This window comes from Telmatherina bonti, assembly GCF_933228915.1.
Source record: "Telmatherina bonti genome assembly, chromosome: 12".
In the NCBI taxonomy this organism is placed as follows: domain Eukaryota; kingdom Metazoa; phylum Chordata; class Actinopteri; order Atheriniformes; family Telmatherinidae; genus Telmatherina; species Telmatherina bonti.
Window position 1 is genome coordinate 25,126,524 of NC_136610.1, and position 22,490 is coordinate 25,149,013.

Genomic DNA, 22,490 nt, shown 5'->3' on the forward strand with positions numbered 1-22,490 from the left:
GAGATGAGAAAATATTTCAGTCTAGTGAAAGATAGCTAAATTTCAAACCAAGGATGTAAAATCCCTTTTTCCACTTTCTTAGGAGCAAAACTAAAACTGAATATTATGTGACATCAGTAGGCCTAAAAACACTCATTCATTTAGGAGAGCTGGAGACCATCCCAGCAATTGCGAGGGAGAGGCAGGGTATACCCTTGACTGGTTGCAAATCCATCGCAACCAGACAAATCTTATATTTTTCAAGTTTATGTTTATGTGAATAGTGCAGCATGGGTTTGCCAAAAATTGTAACATTTTCAAACTTTGCAAAGATGGTAAGAGACTGTCTTTCTGTTTTAAAATTTTATTGGTCTCAAGGAAATATATTATACCTACATTGTTTATAGAGTTTAAGAAACTTTAATTTGAAAAATTTCTAGCTCAACAACTGAAGGTGTTACAAGCCAACAGGTCCATATGTGAAATTTAATCAAATACGGAGAAACAATAATTGACACCAGAACTTTAAATGATCATTTCATTGACCATTCTTAGATCGCCTTGCAGATAGTGAGCCACTCACCTCAACACTGAAAACTTTTAAGATTCATTAGTGGTACAATATTGTATTTAACTGCCCTCTTTTCATTTGTTGTTTGATAAAAAAAATACAGCTGAAATAAGAAATTGTAATAAGAAAATAAATAAAACATCTCAAAATGTGAAACACTTTATTTACTCAGAAGACATATGTATAAAAGCACCCTTAACCTTTAAGAAATAGTAAACCAAAAACAAAAGAAGAATGACAGTCCCAGAAATGTTTTTCCTTTGAAATAGTCCACTAGGTGTTGCTATGTACCTTGAAAATGTCATCAGTTGGAGCCTGGTTTATCAGAGGAGTGACTGAGAACATCTCCTTGGTCATTCATCGTCATTTGGCATCCAACAGTCACATCTCCTAGATCACAAGCAGCTGCACATAAAAAGCCAAAAAAGAAAGAAATCTGATCAAAATGAGAATATTCACAAGTCCCAAAATCCTTACCACAATAAGACAACAGTGAGTTCATTTGAAGAGCAACATGAAGGAAAGTTAAATGCAGTTATGTTGTTTTTGTGTACATGTTGGCTTAATTTTATATTATAGCAGGCTGCACAAAAGCTTTTGCAAACCTTCACTGGAAGTCTATTTAGTCTTCAAAGCTTCATGCAGAGCAGTGACTACAATATCTGGTTGAGGAAACTTCAGCCTAGCAGGTGGACCCTTCTTTATTCCTGTCCACAGAGAAGTTTCTATAGAGATGAGACATAAGAAAAATGTGTTATTTGTAGGGAAAATAGTTAAAACAAAAACAACAAACCTCAATAAAAAAATATATATTTCAGGACATTTCATATTTCATTTCATGATGGATGTGAAAAGTTATTCTGTACTTATCACAGTCTGTTGATTTTTTCTGAAGGATTTCAAGAGATTATATTGTACTTTTTTTTTTTTTTACATCCTCATAACATTTCAATTATTTATCTAAGTAAGCTTTGAAAAATAAAAGACAGGTTAAATTCTGTGAGACAGGGCAGATTGCAAAAATGATAAAGGTTTGATTGGGTTTTGAAGTTGGCAATCAGTGCATACATTTTTCTGGGCTCAGTTTAAATGTTGGCTGTTTCAAGAAGAAAAAAATAAATCTGTATTTTGATTATCTTCAGTAACCGGCGCTTTTTTCTAATTCATTGTGGACATCTTAAACAAATAATTCAAACCATGTGAAGATAAAACTTCACTGGGTTCAGGGCAAACAATGATTAAAAATATACAATTTGCTGCTATGTATGTTTATAACCATTGCAAACTGGTAAAATTCCAAATGCTAAAAGGAAATTACATTGCCTGAAATGACAGATTTCGTCTCTGGGACGGCAAGACTTCAAGATCTCATTGTCCTAACCTTTGTCCCCATCCAGCAGAGTGATCTCAAAGCTCTTCTTGCGGGGTTTGTCAGGGTTGAGGACCACTGTCAGTCCAGAGTGAGAAGCCAGGAGGGCGGATTTCACCTCCTCGGCATGACGCCTATACACTCGTCAGCTTTTACTGTCAAGAGTGAGAGAAATCGTCATGAGGACGTCTCTGCAGGCTGTTCAGATATTTCCTTGTTTGCAGCATATAATTAAAACCAAATACTTAAAACATTTGGAATTAACATTGACAAGCACTAGAGGCTTAGAAAACGATGCTAGTGTCCAACTATGAACTTACAGAATAGTCTTCAACACATAATGGTTATAAAGATAAAATTTTCATTTAACTATTTACACCAGGACTTCAAAATAACCATAAGAATTTTGTCATTAACAGATTTTGTTATTATCTGTTCCACTCCAATTGTGGTAAATATAAGGACATGCAGCAACATCTCTTGATTGCTTAGTTTTTCAATTTAGAGCCTTACTTTACAATAACTTGTGGTTCTGGCCCTCTGACAAAAAATAAAATAAAATAAAATAAACAAAAAAGAGAAAAGAAATCAGCTGAATAATAATACTGGTAGCTGCACAATGCTGCTAAATGGTCCAATATAATAAATAAAAGTGGTATAGTGTTGTTAAAAAAAGCAATTTCATGGGGCCAAATTTATTTTATATACACCAGTCCTGGCTTCAGCAATGCATAAAAAGGACAAGGACTTATTTCTCATTAATGTATAACTTCCATCTCTTCAGATCGTGATGTAAATACTGACCAGTGCTCAATGACCACCCTGAGACCACCCTGGGCGCTCTCCTCCGCTCCCCTGACCTTCTTCTCCGCCGTGGGTGTTTGCTCCTCCTCGGCCTGAATCTTTGCTTTGCGCTTCGTCCCTCGACGGCCTGAACGCAGATGTTATTTGTTATAAGACCGGATCAACATGTAACAAGTTTTTATTAACGTAAGAATCCAAACTATGCTACATTAAACCCCCCAAAAAACAAACAAAAAAAGGGATGGGGGGTGGCTCTGACACTAGCAACTTTAAAAGTCTCACTATTACATAAAAAAGTGTAATAAAAATGTAAATGTATTACTGGAAACACATTATGGTTTAACGAGAAATTTGGCCAAAAAAACGCTTGTTTACCATTTTTAGGAGCCACACTTACCTGCTTTGGACGCCATTATTGTTATCAAACTTCCGTGCGCATGCGGACTATACCAATAGTGTAACGTTACGGTTCACACTTAGACGGTACATAAAGAGAGACACGACAGAAACCAACGGAGAGCCAGGGTTTGATTTTCGAAACAAGGCTTTCAATCAGCCAATCTTTAACTGTTTTACAACCTTCATGTGAACGGAAGGAAGCTCAAAGTATTGGATTTTGTTAACATGAATAAATACAAATGTTAAGAGATATATAAAGCATCAGAACAACGTATCTTCCTGACCTCCACCGTGCCACACCCCCAACTCACCTCCTAGTCCGAGGCACTGAAGGTTATTTTAACCTAAAGATATACAACTTTAGCATAGGATAGTTCATTTTTGAACAAAATTAGCATATCAATAATATAATCTTTGATAATAAAGAAAATAATAATGCTGAAAAACAACAGGTTTTATTTTATTTTTTTAAAAAAAAGTTAACTACATAACTTCGAGGTCAAAACCAGAAAAGGATTTCACTGCTTTACTAATCCTCAAAACACATTTTATACATTATTAGTCTGTATGTGTGAGACTAGCAGCACTTTTAATCTTTATTAGCCTAAATAGCCTCTTGAATTACAACATCCACAATTATTTTGAAAATTGCTTCCTCTTCCCAAAGAAACTTTGTCAACAACCAAGTTTCATATCAAACAACTTCACATCAGTGGTCTATGAGACAAGTTTTGAATAATCCAGACATTTCTTTAAAATGCAATAATTGAAAAAAAAAAAAAAAAGAGCATAGTTTTAACAGTAGATTTGAATATGTGAAATTCAGAAATTTAATCGTCGAAATTTCCCAATCCATGAGTTAAGAAAAAATACCATAAAATTTTGAAACAGTTCATAACAAGTGCTTGAAAAGATAAACATATAGGTACATCTCAGAAAACTGGAATATTATAAAAAAGTTTACGATTTTTTTGTCACTTATTTCAGAATGTGAAACCTGTATATTTTATAGATTCATTACACAGACTGAAATATTTCAAAGGTTCAATCCTTGACATTTTGATAATTGTGGCTTATAGATAATGACAACTCAAAATGCAGTTACTCAGAAAATTAGAATATTGAGAAAAAATTCAATCTTAAAAAGTCATGGTGTCACACCATAATCAACTAATTAACTCAAAATAACTGCAAAAGTATCCTAAACTTTAAAATGGTCTCTCAGTCTGGGTCAGATGGCTACACAATCATGGGGAAGACTGCTGACTTGACAGATGTCTAGAAGACGATCATTGACCCTCCACAAGGAGGGAAAGCCATAAAAGGTCATTTCTAAAGAAACTGGTTGTTCACAGAGTGCTGCATTCAAGCATATTAATGGAAATTTGAGTGGAAGGAAGAGCTGCACCAGCAAAAGGCATAACCGCAGCCTTGAGAGGATTGTCAAGCAACATCCATTCAAGAATTTGGGGAACTTCACAAGGAGTGGACTGAAGCTGGACTCAGCGCATCAGAAGCCACTATACGCACAGACGAATCCTTGACATGGGCTACAAGTGTCATTTTTCTCGTGTCAGGCCACTCCTGAACCAGAGACATCAGAAGCATCTCACCTGGGCTAAGGAGAAAAAAGACTGGACTGTTTCTCAGATGAAAGCAAATTTTGCATTTCATTTGGAAACCAAGGTCCCAGAGTCTGGAGGAAGAGTGAAGAGGCACAGAATCCATGTTACTTGAAGTCCAGTGTGAAGTTTCAACAGTCAGTGATGATTTGGGTAGCCATGTCATCTGCTGGTGTTGGTCCACTATCTTTTCTGAAGTACACAGTCAACACACACATCTACCAGGAAGTTTTATAGCACTTCATGCTTCCTTCTGCTGACAAGCTTTATGTTGATGCCATTTTTCCCAGCAGGACTTGGCACCTGCCTACACTTCCAGTGGTACCAAAAGCTGCTTCAATGACCATGATGTTACTGTGTTTGGTTGGCCAACAAACTCACCTGATCTGAACCCCAAAGAGAATCTGTGGGGTATTGTCAAGAGGAAGATGAGAGACACCAGACCCAACTATGTAGATGACCTGAAGGCTGCTATCAAAACAACTCGGGCTTCCATTACACCTGAGCATTGCCACATGCTGATAGCTTCCATTGCCATGCCGCATTGATGCAGTGATTCATGCAAAAGGAGGTCCAACCAAGTATTGAGTGCATGGAAATGAAGATACTTTTCAGAAGCCTGACATTTCTGTTTAAAATATCCTTTTTTTCATTGATCTTATGAATATTCTAATTTTCTGAGACACTGTATTTTGGGTTTTCGTTATCTATAAACCACAATCATAAAAATTTCAAGAAATAAGTGTTTGACTGTGTATTGAATCTATATATGGGTTTCACATTCTGTAATGAGTGACAAAAATGATTGAATTTTCATAATATTCTAATTTTCTGAGATGTGCCGATATTTTACACCTAAAATATAAAATCAAATTTTGAACCGTCCTTACAAACAACACTGATAGTTAATTTTATGACAACACTGATCTTGTATTTTTTTCCAATTAATATTTGTGGAAATTGTGGCATTGATTTGCCATAAGTTGACATTTTCAAAACTTTGAAGGGCTTTTTTATTGTTATTTTTTTTCTAATAAGCACGTTAACATTGACTATTTTGATTATTGTGAGGATTCCTTGTTTTGTAGCTATGCACCAGGTCTTGTGCAAATATAATTAAACCTGTATTGTTTTACATTTTTATAAACTATAATGAGGAGAAAAACCAAACATCTTAAGCCGTGAAACACTATTTACTCAAAGACATATATTGAAAAGCACACTTTACTTTTTGAAAAATAGGAAACACACAAAAAACTCTAAAACACCAGCAATATTGCATTAGAAACGGTTATTCAATACAATCCACCAGGTGTCGCTATGTACACAGAAGATGTCATCAGTTGGGAGTTTTTGATCATCAGAAGAGGGACTGAGAATATCTCCTTGGTCACTCATCATCATTTTGCTTCCACCAGCCACATCTTCCAGATACGCAGCTGCACACAGATGAAAACATAGACAAAAAAAGTGAAGAAATTATATTAAAATTACACTACTTATCAGTACTAAAACCCGTAATACAGTAAGCCAACTGTGAGCTCATCTGAAGTGCAACATATAGTACACAAATAAAGGAAAACTAAATGCTATTATGCTGCGTTAGTGTCATATTGGCTTAATTTTGTATTAGAATATGCTTTACAAAAGGCTTTGACAAACCTTCACAGGACGTTTATTTAGTCTTCAGAGCTTCACGCAGAGCAGCAACTACAATATCTGGTTGAGGGAACTTCAGCTTGCGAGGTGGACCCTTCTTTATTCCTGTCCACAGAGAAGTTTCTGTAGTGATGAGACATAACAAAGATGTGTTATTTGTAGGAAAATTATTTTTAAAAAAAGAAAAAAAAGAAGTACTTACATTAAAAAAAAAAAATCAGCTGACAGCAATTGAAAAACTCTTTAAAGCCATTTTGTAGGATGACAGATGTAAAGACAAAAATAAAGCGTGAAGCCCATGTAAGACACAGTTTGAAAAAAGGTTATTATGCACTATCACACTCATACTGATTGATTGAGCTGGACTTTAAGAGGTTATAAGGTAAACTTTTATATATCCACTACAACCACTACACTACCTCTTTGCCATTTTTGTATTTTCTGGGAGAGACGACATGCCTGAAACTGCCAAGATGGCGATGGTAGGAACCGCCCACCGAGCTTTAATTAAGCTCTTCAGAAACCTACGGGTGACTTCACGGAGGCTCCTTCCATCTTTGATATACAGTCTATAGCTGCAGCAACGAAACACTTAAAACCTGCAGGATGGTAGCTGCCGAGGGCCGGATTTGGAGACCCCTGCTCTGGGACAACAAATGGCTGAGTTATTTTCAGACCTATTCACTGATGATTCTTACCTTTGCCTTCAACCAGCAGAGTGATCTCAAAGCTGTTCCTGCGGGGCTTCTCAGGATTCAGGACCACTGTCAGTCCAGGGTGGGCAGCCAGGAGGGCAGATTTGACCTCCTCAGCATTACGCCCATATACTCGTCAGCTTTTACTGCCAAGAGGGAGATCAACCATCAGGTGGACATTGTGCAGGCGGTTTAGATATCCCGAACCATTATTTGTTGTCTTTACTTCTATACCACATTAAATCCCAACCCAAGAAGAAAAACAAATGGAGTTAACATTGAAAAGCTCAATATACTTATAAAACAATGTTATTGTCTGTGAATTTATTATTGTGTTATTGACTGTGAATTTATCGAGTATTGACTTTAGCCAAGGCCGGATTATCCAATGGGCATTATGGGCCCACGCCCACTTGGGGCCCCACATAGGGCAAACATCAGCAGTTTGGACATGAAATAAAATGTACATAAAAGCCAGATAGTTACACAACAGTGTCTAGTGTATTGCCATTGGTACCATTGGCTGAGAGATGTTAGAAATGTCAATTCACAGTGTATTTTTCACAATTTTCACAATGTTGCGGTGGGGAAGGGGCCCCCTGGAACACTCTGGGCCCAGGGGGCTGTGCACTTTTAGTCCGGCCCTGTCTTTAACACAAGTCTTCCAAACAATTAAGAGGAAAAATCTAACTAGCTGTGGCAATTCATGAAGAGAACTGGACTTTCTCATTTATGTATTACTCTAAACTTTTCTGGTTGAGAAGTGACAGAAACACTGACCAGTGTTCAATGACCACCCTGAGGCCATCCTGGTCCTTCTCTTCCTTCACTGTCTCCTTCTCCGCCGTGGATGTTTGTTCCTCCTGAACCTCCGCTTTGCGCTTCGTCCCTCGACGGCCTGAACTCAGATGTTAAGTTTGTTAGGATACCAGATCGACATGTATTTAATATTGATTTTTGAAGATACTGGATGGTCTATGGTGAGACGGAGTTAATTCAGCCAACCCATCGAATCAACTCGTGATGAAAACAGAAGCTGAATAAAGTAAAACATTCTTCTGTAAACATTCCTAAGCTAGCAACCCGTCTTACAATTAATATAAAAAAGTGTCAATGTATAACTTCTGGACAGTAAAACATCACAATTTCACTAGAAAAACGTCGTTCAATTATGCTTGTCTACAATTTAAGGAGAGCCACAGATGATATATATTTGTATCTCTGTAGAAAACACACCAACCTGACTTGGACGCCATTTTTGAAACAAAACTTTTCGTGCACATGCGGACAGTACCAATAGTGTAAAAGGTTTGGGGGGTCCGTTTCACGGAAGAAACCATAAACGGAGAGGCAGTTTGTTTATTTCTTTCCAATCTCTAACTGTTGTACATCTTACATACAAATTAGATTAAGCTCAAAGCATTTGTATCACAGGTGTCGAACTCCAGTCCTCGAGGGTCAGTATCCTCGAGGTTTTTGTTGTCTCCATGCTCCAACACACCTGACCGAAACTTATAAACAGGTAGACAAGAAGCTGCTGGATGTATTTGATTTGAATCAGCTGTGTTGATAGAGGGAAACAACTAAAACCTGCCGGATCTCGGCCCTCGAGGACTGGACTTTGACACCCCTGATTTATATTGTTAAAATAAATTAATCAATACCAATTTTACAAGCTATTTAATCAAAACTGCATCCTGACTCCCATCCTGTCACACCCATAGACTCCCAACTCACCTCCTGAACCATAGGTGTCAATTTCTGGCCCAGGGGACAATTTTGGCCCTCAGTGTAATTATATTTGCCCCACAAGGCAAAACCAAATCACAACTAGACCTGTCCTGCAGGTATACAGCACATGAACTGCCAACATTACAAATCCTACAGGCGGTGGTTTGGCAAGTCAATCAGGAAAGGACTCTCTCCTCTGATTACAGCAGCCATTGCAACTTCAAGCTACAGCAGCAGAGATGGCAAAATAAACCCAGCCCTTCGAGGGACTATTTGTGAAAAAGTTCATGATAAAAGTTTCTGAGTTCGTTTGCCTGTATAATCAATCATTTTAAAATGGAAAGACCGAGCAGAGACACAGGAGATGATCGCACATGTGACTTTGCAACCAATCTATGAGGTTCATTGTTATATCTGGAATTTTTTCCAATAAATATCTATGCTGGCCCACGAATTTGTCCAATTTTAATTTTTGGCCCACTGTATATTTATTTGAGTTTGATCCAAAGCACTTATAGAAGGTTTTCTTAAAGACACACTATAGAACTTTTGCCATTTTCCCTGTCACGTGCCCTCTATCGACCCTATCAAAAAATAAATCTTTTCACTGCTAATTCACCTAGTTCACACAAAGTAACTGATTGTCACTAACGACTCCCTAAAAAACTAAAATCCTGCATGTTCTCCATCAGGTTTAAGGGAAATTTAGTTGTGGCTGTATATTTTATGGACAGTTATTCCAGCTTTTCAAACACAACTCTAAGAGAATCACTTGATAAAAAATCTGGGGTTGAATTGATGGATGTCACACAAGGACTTCAGCCAACCAAAAGCCTTTTTGAATGAAACTTCTAGTAACTGTGTTACAGTTGTTTCCTAATACTATTGGTAATCCTCACATTTAAAGGCTTTCACAAACACATTTCACACAGAGAGATTTTGGGACTTCTGACAGACTTTTTGTGGTTCTATTTTCACATCATCACATTCTAGATAGACTTACAAAATAATTCCTCTTAAAGCTCTTTGTCCTCTGTAAACAGTAGAACAGATTAATGCAGATTCAAAGTGTTGTATTTCTATATTCTCTAACCAGTTCTATAATGCCCAAAACTTGATTAACAGCTAAAAGACAACATCCAAGACCAGCAACAGGAAAATGAGAGAAAGCCCTGAACAATGACAGACGGATGGGTCTGAGTACATCAAAGTCAAGAGTAAATATGGTTAACCGGAATAGCTATCTCAAACTCTGTCACTGTAGGCAATTGCTTTTTTTGGGCATCTAAAGTTGGTTAATTGTCCAAAAGACGTCACAAGTCATGTCCGTGCCAGAAAAATACAATCTCCCATGGTGAAGCGGAATGGGTGACTCACAACCACTCATCTACTGATAATCTGTTCTTTTGTTAACATCAATCTCAAGACTCACACTTATTGGCTGCTTTGTCACTTCAACTCTTGTTATATTTGTCCTATGATTAGTTACATGTTTCAACCATACTGAATCACACCAAACAAACACATAAATTGAATCTCTAGTGTTTTCTTTGGCTCTCAGTTCGTCTTTGCGGTCTGTTGTGGTGTAATTTTAGCTATGTGCGTAAACCTTCTGAGGAGCAGACAGACCACCGGACAGATGTGCCCTCTCTTCACCCTGGTCCCCTCTTTTAGTTCCAAGTGACACAAGACCGGATGTATGCTTCGGCTGCCTCTACACATCACAAATGTTTTGTTCATATGCTGCATATTTATATCCCTGCACAGAAACATGTGCAGACAAGTGGAAAAAACAAGAAGGAATAAACTGTTATGTATGGACAGAAAATAAATATACTTTTGTCACAATCAGCCTTGCTTCCTCCAGCATTGCTGCTTGTCACACCCCTAATCAGTTTACTGCTCTCACTTGCCTCTGCCACCTGTTCACAATCCCCATCAATTCAGCCTGCGTATATATGCAGCTTCCACCATTCACTCACTGCCAGATTGTCATTGCTCTCATGCCTGACCTTCCAGCACCCCAATCACAATTGCCTGCCCGTTACCGACCTGATCTGTCCCCGACTTCCGCTTCCTGCCTTGCCCTTGGAGCCTGCTCCCCAGTGGTTACTGGGTTTCTGTCCTGGAGGACCCCCAACCGTGAGTTGTGGATCTTCGGTCATCTTGTTGTGCTAGGTGTCTACTCTGTCAGCCCAGAGGAAGGTTACTTTGCTCTGCTCATTGGGAATCAGAGTTCAACTCCAGCACCGAACCTCACCAAGTGGCCAAAATAAAAACTGTTAACCTGCCCAGATCTCTTGTGCTGCTTTTTGGTCCTTTCTCCGATCATTTCATACTTTAATTACTGAGTTTTTTATGCATTAAGTCAAAATAAAACATTATTTGGTCCTTAATGGCTATCAAAATGAGGTAAATACAACCTTAGATCAATTGTGTATGTTATGTTTTGTTCTGCCATGATGTATTCTTTAAAAAAAAAAAAAAAAAAAAAAAAAAAACTTGGGCAAAAATCAAGGAGCAGTGTTTAAAAACAAAGTACAAGCCATGGTTCAATAGTTTCCAGAAATGCTTTTAGCACTTTGAGCAATAATTTTTTTGAATCAGATGAACACGTCTTCATGTAATTGTAAAGTAATTTTGAACCACTTTTTTTTAGTGCATCAGGGCTGTTGGGCGTTCAAGTAAAACTCTGTTATGATTCCACAAGAGCATTTAAGCCAGGTTCATATCTCCATTTTGTTGCACAATAAGAGTTTTTTTTTTTTTGGTAATTTTACTGCAGATTTGCTACAACATGTGGGATCATTGTTCTGTGTCTTGACCCAGTTTCAATCAAACTTTATTTGTCAGACAGATGGACACACATTTGACTCTGGAGTACTTTGGTATAGGGAGAACTTAATAGTTCACTCAATCACTACAAAGTGTCCAGATCCTGTTGCTGCAAAGCATGACCAAATCACCTTCACCACTGTGCTTCACAGTTAGTATGTATCTGTGCTGTAGTGTGTGTGTGATCCTCAGTTAACTTCAGCTCTATAGTTTGTTTTCTGTTAAGTCCCAATGGCATCTAGGCTTCATACATTGATGGTGTGATATGTCTCTTACATGTTAGTCTTATGATTGGTCAATATGTGAATTTAGCAATATCTTGGAATGTCTATGTTCTGTATAAGGGGACTGATATAGAGTTTTATAGGATTTTCCACAATTTGCTTGGGAGTCCACACTGATTCTGTAGATCTGCTTTTGATGCCTGATTTTTTGTATTAAACCTTGATTCCAAGCTACTTTGTTCACTTCAACTGCATTATAAAATACAAGTTTACTTAGTTAACAGTTTTGAACCGATAAACTGAGTCTTACCAGATTTTGTGGAACTAGTACAGAACAGAGTAAATATTTGTGAACCAATACTTTCACATTACAGCTAACAAATTTAGCTTATTGGGTAATCAATGTCTTTAATATCAAGCAGACACAAACAATACAGTTTTGATGCAAAAGCGTGGCTCTTTGACTTGATACTATGTTTGGTTCTGGTGTATTTGAGTAAATGATTGTGTGCTCTGACATTAACACATTCAAATGGTTCTATGCACTTGTCCTATTGATAGACATTTTTAGGTTTAAAAAGTTTCAAAACCAGATGCAAAAAATAATGCATAACATACAGAATAGTTATCATTTCATTCCTGCCAAACACCACCTTTCCTAAAACGTGCGGTTATTTGATCATGTTTGTAGAATAATTACATCTCCACATCCGCTTGATGGCACTTTATCTGGCAATGTTTGTTCAGTAGAGTATTTGTTGCCCACTGGAAACCCACTCACTGTCTCCTTCAATATTCATTGCTTCCACACAAAATAATTTATTCAGCTAGTGTGCAGATCTTCTCACCCCACTGTTGCCTTGCTCTTCCGTTCAGTAAGTCATTGGTACCTGAGGTTCAATGTTCTGCAGGGTCAGGTTATCACGTGCTGGATAAAGGAAATAGGCCAGCTGTAAATGATGTCCATCAATTATGGATGCAGTTGTCCCACTGAGGGAAGTCCTGTGGGTCAACTATTCTATTCTATTCTATTCTATTCTATTCTATTGTGCTGGAATGTTCCTTTAAAAAGGCATAATCTAATCATGTATAAAATTATCTATAAGAATGCTAGTAAAATAACACACAAGTGGTTTAAAGTGACGCATTTGAATGTTTTGGACAAATCTAATGAGCTATAAGAGATAAGTGACAAAAGAATGCCGAATTCCAGCAATATGAAGGAAATGAAGCAGTTCTGCTTTGAATCCCAAAGTTGTTTATTTGAGCCACAAATACAAAGACTGGATGTATTAATTTCAATGAAGGATAAGGGGGATCATAAAGGCTTTGGCCTGTTAAAGATACTCTATTTATTGTCTGACATGGGCTGATCAAATAGTGCAAACACTGCAAAAATCTGATTTAAAATCAAGGTTAAGTACTTTCTCAAGCTCTTCTCTTCTCTTCTCTTCTATGGAAGGAACCATTTAATCTTTTAGAAAGTCTCTGTCCATCTGCTCCTTCCCTTCTTGGGCTCTCTTACAAATGTTTGTGAGTTTCACTTCATCCTTTGCAAACAACATGCAAGGAGGTGAGCGTCAGCAAACACGCCATCTTTACGCAAATGAACAAGCTGCCTCCAATAAGCCTGGCAAAGACAAGCAGAACCATATTGGAAAGGCTGTGACTGGGAGGGCGATATGCTTGAGTGACAAAGCTGAAGACAAAGGCAAGCTGTGACAGCTAATCAAAGGCTCTTACGGCAAGAAAGAGAAACAGAAGCTTGAGTGATGGGATTGAGAATGGAGAGAAGTGGGTGGGTGCACAGCATAAGAGAAATTCTTGCAGCTAATTTGGCACTACACCGGAAAAACACAACACGTCCCATAACTGTGAAACTTCTTTCAGACAATGAGAGCCCAAGTCTATGTTCCATTATAAAGTAAAAATGAGAAATTTTAGAAGAGGTAGTTCTGTGTTCCTTCTAAGAAATAAGCAAGGACGTTGTTACTACTGCATCACCTGCACAGAAAACACAAAGGTCTTGCCCTCAGCCAGATAGACAGCTTCGCTTTGCTTTGGCTGTCAAAATTAGAAATTTCCACCAGTAAGTTTTTCTGAAGCTCACTCGTTCTCGTATTCTATTTTGTTTATTCAGCATAAACATTATGGGAAAAAAAGAAATGTTTTATTGCGGTCATGTCAAAGTTTCCTGCCTCAAAGCTGTTTCTAAGCAACAAACTAAGGAAGAGGCTAAACTTGTTTAAAAAAAAAACTAAAAAAAAAACCTGTCAAACAGGTGTCATTTTTTTTTATAAAACCACAGTGGCTGCAATTCCTGAAAAAGCTGCAAAAAACATTTACATGACTTTTAATATAGTTCAAGCAGAGGTTAAAATACGTTTTCAGAGTCACAGATTACGTCAACCAACTTCCATTTCTGTTCATGCTTTTCCAGAACTTACCCTGGCTTGTTGACTTTCAAACTGAAAGGAGCTGCAAGTCGTAGGACAGGTGCAAACTAAGAGGAACATACAAGCTGTGGATAGTTTCCTCCAGAAGGCAAAAATAGATTAGATGTGGGAAGTTGTGGGCCTCTCAGACCATCCTAAGTTTTACTGTTTGCATGTGTGTATGTGTTAGTGTATGTTTTCACATATAGCCTTGCACTTCCAAGCACATGCATGACTATGTGCATCATCTCAGTTCTAATTATTTCCATGTTGAGAGTTGATCTGTTGAGGGGGTGTGCTGATTCCAGGACAAATTCTCACATTTTCATTCTGGTGTGTTCCCCATTCTGCCTCTTTCCTGAATCACATCTCTGCCCACCCACAAAAGCAAGTAAACACACGCGCACACACACACACACACACACACACACACACACACACACACACACACACACACACACACACACACACACACACACACAACCAAATCACATTTATTCATCGGCATCACTGAAAAATATAGACCAATATAGCAGCCCCCTGCATGTGATGAAAAAATTTGGGCGAAAACCGACAGTTGCTGGAATTGGTGCCCTTCCTCCCACACACTCCAAGTCTTACATGAAGTGCTTGGCTCTGCTGCACTTTAACACACACATATACAACAAACTAAAACTTGCCTCCTGTCATTTTTTAACCCCTTGTCCTCCATGGCAGTGCAAGCCAAAGATGCTGAATATTTTTAAAAGAAAGGGGAAAAACTCTGTACGTAATTTCTAGATTTAAGTATTGTTGAATAAAATTCTTTGACAGTAAAAGTCTGATTTTTCTTTTACTCTGACACAATCGTTGAATTCAGTTTTACATGTTTTTTTTCTAAACAAATTCAGATTAAAATGTGTGTGATTATTGGCATTTGACTGTCAGCATTTCACTTGAAACAAGCAGAATTCCATGAAAGTTAGTGAAGTTGTAATGCATATGAAAAAGTCATATATATTTGGTGTAAATAAGGAATTTTTAATTTAAAAGGGAAAAGTGAAATAGGAAATGGGCTTCTATAGTAAAAAAATATCATTGTGGAATAGCAGATATAATTTATTTTACATGACTCACATTCCGGTTTTGTAACATCTATATCTGGATGTAATCAACATGAAAAATTAAACGTTTCTTATAAGATAAAATACTTATTTACTTGATACCATTTTTAATTATTAACTTCAACACGTGTTTCTTGTGCCAACTTCTGAATTTCTGCCAGTAAATTGCTTTTGTTGTTTATTTGTGCTTTTGTTGTTTATTTGTCTACACCAACTTTTGTCTGCATTGACTACTTATAATTAAAAACAGAAGAAAACAAAGTGCCACTCATTTTGTTTGATTATTTCTTTATTTTCTAAACAAAGCAGAACACAAAGACTTTTCTTTCAACAATTTTTTCATTGGAAAATACAGAATCCAACAACATCACAGTATCTTTTATCAGAAACTCACAGTTTTTATTCAGATTGGGCTCATTTTAACAATTGGGACTGATGAAGACACAGCCTCAATGGTTGTCATTTCCACAAACAGTGGAGTCTAGAAGGTGCAGTATCAGTAAATAATTCAGTGTGCAGTTATTTCATTTTAATTCATAATTAATTGGATTTATAAAATCCAAAACTGTCAAAACCTAAATAGATTGTTGTGCATAAAACTCTTCAAATCACGTAGGTTAATTTAGTCAGGACTTGTCTGACATTTATTCCTGGTTTGTATAAAATAACATACAGTGGTACATAATCACTCATGCTCAAAGGCTTACTGAAGAACAGGAATAGAATGACAAAATCAAACAACACAAAGAGTTATGAAGAATTCAGTCCTGATGTTATTTTAAACCTTACTATATGTTAGTTTAGAAATAAAGACAAACAACCTGTTTAACTCTGTTACACAGGAAAACCAATTAGCGATTATATAACAAATTTCTTCTGGACTTTGGTCTTTTGTCTTGAACTTTCACTCACTTTGAAAAACCAAAACAAGAAACAGACAATGACACCCTGACTAAACTTAGGAACAAAAGCCTTTTTCTTTTGCTGATGAGCATTTGCGTACGTGTACGTGTGTGTGTGTATCTGTTTTAGAAAAATCTTTTAGCCGAGAACTAGTTATCTGATCGCCATAGAGGGGAATAGACATGAGTTTGGTGTTACACATTCCACTAGTTTCCTTTCATTTGCAATCATGTTGTATCTTCTATCAGCACAGACAGCTGTTTACTAAAAATAAAGTACAAATCGAGCTGGTCTAATATAGTGTGTAATGAGTATATGTACAGTGATGTAAAATATTTACAAGTGGCAGACCACGTGAGCATATCAGATATAAGATCACAAGAGATTTTAAATCTCTTCATTTGCATTAACCCGAAACATTCTGTCTGTCACTTTAGTGCCGAGCCTACCACAAACCGTGTTCATGTAAGTGGTGACTGGATGATGAACACTAGTTCATAAAAAAAAAGGCCTGCATTATTTAAGTATTATCTAGTCCCACTGTTTTACTATCTAGGTGATTGCCTTTGCATTGTGACAGTAAGTCATTTCATGATGCGATTCCTGTTTTTTACTTCAAAGCAGCAACTATCTCAGCATGCAAACCGTGTCTCACTATGCATCAACTCATCTGACATCTGCTCTTTGAAATATCTCTCTGCTGCCTCACGCCTCCTTCATCAGTGTAGCACCACCTGAATGTCCAGGAGGCAACTGAAAGGAATTAGGAGGCAGGTTGTAGTTAGATTAGAAAATAAGAGGAGAAGAAATCAGAGGATAGAAATCAAATGGGAAGATAAAGAGTTCAACTGAAAAGAAAGTGGAGTGTGAATGGGAGTATGGAGACTGAGAACAATTTGAGCAGTGAAAGAGAAATGCTTATGGAGGAGGATGATGGGAAAGCTACGCTGTCATAGCTTGGAGCACACTCCAGCTCAAAGCAGCGAATGGAGGAGTCCTCATTGCCATAGTTTGCCCAGTATTCTTCTGGGTCCAACTTGGGGAGGGCCGCTTCATCTTCTGACAGTTCGTACTTAGAGGGGATGGATTCTGGTTGGATTTTGGGAATGTACTGTGGCTTGACGGCAGGGAAGGCTTTCACGGTCTCTGTGCTCTTCTGATAGGAAGCCTTAGATGACGATGCAGGCTTATGTTTGGAGAACCACCAACGGGTCTTGGTGCTGAAGGTAGTTGTGGTGGTCCCAGCAAGGGAGCCTGGGTCTGGGAGGGGGCAGAGAGCAAAGTCCATTTCACGCAGGAATCTGAGGTCTTGACCGCGACGTTGGGATGGGGAGCTGCACATGATCTCAGACGAGGAGATGCGAGCTTTGCGGAACCACTCCCAGAGGGTACGGGCCTCGCAGCCACAGGACCAGGGATTACCATTGAGGCGCAGGAACTGGATGCCCTGGGTATCTTTCATGGCCTGACCTGGCAGCTCAGCCAAGGAGTTGTTGAACAGGTAAAGAATGGTTAGGCGGCCTAAGTCACGGAAAGCACGACGATTAACCTGTCTGATGCGGTTGTCATGGAGAAGTAGGCGGTCTAGATTAACCAGACCCCTAAACACGTTCTCAGAGAGGGTGCGGATTCGATTTCCATGCAGGAAAAGATGGGTTAGGTTGACCAGATCTGAGAACAGGTCATCGGGCAGGAAGTGGAGTTGATTTTCCTGCAGCAAAACCAAAATACAGGAAGATTTAGAGACTGTTGACTGTTGATGTTATTGGCAAAAAAAAACAGCTTTCAAGAAATGCAATTAAGATAATTCATATATTTTACTGATTACTAAAGCATTTTATTCCTGTGTTCAGCACTGTTTTTGTCGTGTTTTATAAATAAAGGTGGCTTGGGTTGAGAAGTAAATAAAGTTTCTTTGTGGTTTAATGGTTTGTGGAACTGCCTTACTTTTTGTTAACTTCCAAAAGGCTCTGCTACAACTCATAATCATGTATAGTCTCCTAAAACACCCAATCAACCCTGATTGGTAAGTTAATTGTTCAAAAACATCAGTGTACAGGCAATGCAAGGAGGAGACATGATCTATATTTATTTCCTGGTGATACTGTTCTGGAGTAAAAAAAAAAACCCAGCTGGTTCAGATTTAGTGTAGGCTCATCAACTGCAATGTTTATAATGGACATAACGCACTTAGTCTAAGGGGTTTGTAATGTGCATATAAACCTATTCACTGAAGGAAAATGAAAATGCAAAAAAACAGAATATGGATTCCATCATTTACCATAAGATTGTAAGTGAATCCCTGCTAAAGGAACATTTATAAATGCAATATGAGAATACATACATTTCTAGCTGCTTAAAAGTTCCTACCCACATGTGGGGGGAAAAAAATCAAGCTTTTTTTTTGCCTGTGTGACCTACATACATTGTTTCAAAGTACACTGAATGAATAATGTGTTGTGTTTCATTCTCTAAGAGGCATCTTAGATCTTGTTGTGTAATTGGACAAAGACTGAACAGCTGAGACAACACAGACAGTTGCCAAAAGCACATCACCATTTCTTGGGAAACAATTATTTCTTGTTTACTTGTAGATTTTTGTTGGATTTTGATTCACCAAGCTCACAAATGAAGTAGCTTTGGAATAGGAATAGGAAATGTTCTGATATTCATTGTGTTGCAATAAGCCCCATTACACACAGGAGGTGTAGCTTGCATGTGGACAACTTTAAAAGGATTGGTGTGTTGACTTTTTGATCTTGCAAGCATCAAGTATGCATACAAATACATGTTTGGGTGTTGCATTTACCTGCAGATAGAGAAACTGAAGGCTGTACAGCTTGTGGAAGATGTCATGGGGGAGAGCAGCCAGCTTGCAGCGATGCATGTGCAGGCTCTGCAGCTTCTCCAGGCCCCTGAATGCTCCACCTTCCAGGTGCCGCAGCGAAGGGTTGTCGCCCAGATCCAGTTCCTCCAGTATCCTGAGGTTACTGAAGGCTCCAGCCTCAATCCATGTGATGTTGTTACCATATAGCCAAAGCACCTGCAGAGGCATTGAGGAAGGCATAAATATAGAAAAATTATTAGATAAGAAAGGGAAACAAATAAGAAATCAAGTGAAGCTCTTCTCCAAATAAGAGCATTTCAAAGCAGCACATAACACACCTGTGTCTCGAAGCCAAAAGAGTCTGCGCGAAGCTCTGTGATTCTGTTGTTTTGCAGGAAAACACGTTGCGAGTCATAGGGTACGCCCGCTGGAACTATGGTGAGGTTCTGTGACTGGCAGCTGACCGTCATAGGCGTAGGGTAACACACACACAGCCTGGGGCATGCAGAAACCCCGCCTGGCTTCACCACTACCAACCACAGAATCAGCCATAGGGACAGTCCACCTGCAGATACAAAGGAGGGAAGAATTGTGATTAGTTGTTGAAAAAGAATTTTTTTTTTTTTCAAAAGTTAGACAAATAATACAGCTGTGAGTTGGGATTTGGAAATATACATATTGTGTTTATAAATGAGTGCCAGACAAAGGGTGTCAGGTTAATTTCAGCTTCAAGCATCAATTTCTCTCTGTCAAAGCTGTTGTGATTAATTTTAGGGCTGACATGCTCTCAGATGTGACTTGTTAATGTCCCCTAAAACTTTGGCCTTCATATATAATTCAGCAGTCTACATAAAAAAACCATTCACCTGTCATATCCATGATCAGTTTACATCAGTATCAGTAACAGGTTACATAACTTTACATTTCAGATATTTTGGATAACTTAAATAACAAATATCCAACAGCCCGCATCCATTTGAAAGGTAGAAAAAAAAGAGAAAAAAGTCTGCCAGTCTTGAACCACTGTATGGGATTAACCTGGTTTCCTTGTTCTCAGGCTATTTACACCAAAAGGATGTTTCCGCTGGGAGTTGTGCCACTACGCAAGGCACGCATGGGCTACAACCAGTAACCGGATCGATATCAGTTTCAGTTCTCATGAATAATTTTCAAGGTTCTTGGCAGTGCTCAGATAACGATGCACATAAGTGGTCAACATGGGAAAAGTACATGCATTAAATAGTAATGAAGTTCCTATTCATCTTCGTGCGCAAGATTTTCCACCGTCTAACCCCTGACTCCTTAACAAGTTGTACCGTTTAATGAGCTGGCCGCAGGGAGAACTGGAGTTACGGCTAGTGGGACGGATAAGACACATTTCTAGAGTTTATTCACAACTAAAAGAACTGTGAAGTGAGGGCTTAAGCTTAGGGTTGTGGGCTCACAAATCTGTGGTTACTCTTTGTGCGCAAAAGGACATGAGCATCAATATGCTGCGAAATAACCTTACGCAATGATTTCACCAAGTGTTATAAACAAAATGCCATAGCTTAAATCAAGATATTTAATACATTCAAGTCATTGAATTATTTCCATTAAATTTCCCAGAAAGTGTGCATTTAATGCATCTTCCCCTACATTATATAGCTCAATGTAAAGAAAAAAAAGTGAAAATGCGTCCGTCATTTTATATTTCTATTTAGATTAGTTTACAAGTGCATAGTCTATAAATCTGAGAGGTGATGAACAACTTACTTTTAAAGTTGCGGGCGCTGGGGCCCCTGGGAGTCCAACGAGTCTCCATGTCGAACCAAAGCCGAAAGCGAGTTAGCCTGCGCGGCGTGGAAGTGCCTGCTTGCTGCTATCTCTGCTGTGGTTCAGCTTTGGTGACCGAGTCGCTGCGGCTTCAGGCAGTGACGTTCAGGAGTCCCGGGAATCTGTTTATACCCGCGGCCGAGTCATCGCCCACGGTCGTGGGCAGCGATGGATCTTCTCTGCGTCAGACAAGGAGGAGGGGTATGAGCCGCCGGAGGAAGCGACGAGAAAGGCAGAGGAAGGGAGGGTTTGGCCACTGCCCTTTAATGGTCGTTGCGCACCACTGCTTTCCAGAAGTAACCATTCCTTTTACTTCTTTATTTGGTAAATATACGGTGGTCCTTTTCAGAAGCATTTTGTGTCCCCATTTATCTCATTGGAAAATAACCTAAACTTTACTCGTCTTTAAACACAAATCCATTTATGTTTTATTCTTCTCTTAAGACAAAGTGCAATGTGGGAGGAAAAGTCAACTTCTAATGAAGGTTGCTGGAGGTGGGATGAGTATACAAAAAATGTACTTGTTCCTGGAGAAAAGCCAAAGGATTTGGATGTGTGACTACTGCTAATTAGATGTGTTGTGGCTTTACCTGAGGCACACATGATGCCACGGGGGTTGGAAGAGGAGGAGGAGGTAAGAAAACTCATCTGGCATTAAAATCAAATATCATTTCTCTTTTTTAGCGTAGGCCAGTTTGGAAAGCAGCCGAAAGTCGCCTACTTTTCAGAACAACAGATGAACATGAAAGGGAAACCCAGCGGTGGAGCGAAGTGATCTAAGGCTGCATATGGACTAGTTACATTTGTGTGAAGAGGAGAGATGACATAACCTTGACAAATCTATCTGCTATAGTACATAGTGCACATGCATTCACATTAATCACCAAGCAAATCATTATTTTCAGTAGCCAAACAAGATGTCTTTATGTGTCTTTGTGTTCTTGACAACAGGCCTTGATGTTTCTTTCGGATGTAAATTAAGATCTAATAAAGTTCAACGCATGTCATTCACGACAGAGGACACAGAGTGCTTATCCGACTTAGTCACAATTCCTGTTTATTTGGCTGCAGTGCAAACAAAATGGTGGAAACGATTTTGTGCGGCACACGCGGGTGGGATGTGGGATGGAGGTCTTCTGCATGTGAACTAAGATGTCGATTTTACTCACTTGTGAGTCCTCCCTGGATGACACGGGTCAAGGCCAGGTCCACCATGATGCACATCATCTGTTCCCAAGTGAACACACACTCACCAAAACCTGCTCCATGGAAGGTCATCTGTAACTCCAAGCTGGGAGCGCAACGCAGGGAGTAAGTGGAATCACACCACTTGGCTGCAGTGTTATGAGTGGGGGAGGCAGACAAGTCAGCAAGCAGGCAGCCTCAGTGGGGGGCTGTGGAACTGATAAGGTCGCACATATGTGTTTGTATGTGTGTGTGTGTGTGTATGTTTGTGTGTGTACAGTATAATATATTCACAGTGGACTTAGACTAAAGGTGGGCAGCTGGCTCGTCAGCT

At 38.7% G+C, this 22,490-nt stretch overlaps 2 protein-coding genes and 1 pseudogene across 3 annotated transcripts; all 3 read right to left on the reverse strand.

Annotated features, from left to right (window-relative positions):
• Positions 1–377: 377 nt before the first annotated feature.
• Positions 378–3,149, reverse strand: LOC306762988 (selenoprotein H-like; annotated as a pseudogene). The gene is made up of 5 exons (XR_013771857.1): positions 3,121–3,149; positions 2,724–2,850; positions 1,932–2,074; positions 1,156–1,275; positions 378–955 (listed from the first exon to the last, which is right to left on the reverse strand). The product of XR_013771857.1 is annotated as a selenoprotein H-like (transcript).
• Positions 3,150–5,929: 2,780 nt separating this feature from the next.
• Positions 5,930–8,373, reverse strand: LOC306762989 (selenoprotein H-like). Its single transcript, XM_079249658.1, has 5 exons — positions 8,339–8,373; positions 7,879–7,996; positions 7,102–7,244; positions 6,407–6,526; positions 5,930–6,183 (listed from the first exon to the last, which is right to left on the reverse strand). Exons 1-4 carry the CDS (start codon positions 8,352–8,354, stop codon positions 6,420–6,422), a joined length of 384 nt encoding a protein of 127 aa, XP_079105784.1. The 5' UTR covers positions 8,355–8,373; the 3' UTR covers positions 5,930–6,183; positions 6,407–6,419.
• An 8,800-nt stretch (positions 8,374–17,173) lies between these two features.
• rtn4rl2b (reticulon 4 receptor-like 2b) lies at positions 17,174–21,066 on the reverse strand (the record flags this gene model as incomplete). Its single annotated transcript, XM_079250115.1, has 4 exons — positions 20,912–21,066; positions 19,495–19,721; positions 19,139–19,372; positions 17,174–18,040 (listed from the first exon to the last, which is right to left on the reverse strand). The coding sequence occupies exons 1-4, from the start codon at positions 20,958–20,960 to the stop codon at positions 17,174–17,176; spliced, it is 1,377 nt and encodes a 458-aa protein (XP_079106241.1). The 5' UTR covers positions 20,961–21,066.
• Between the last annotated feature and the right edge of the window lie 1,424 nt (positions 21,067–22,490).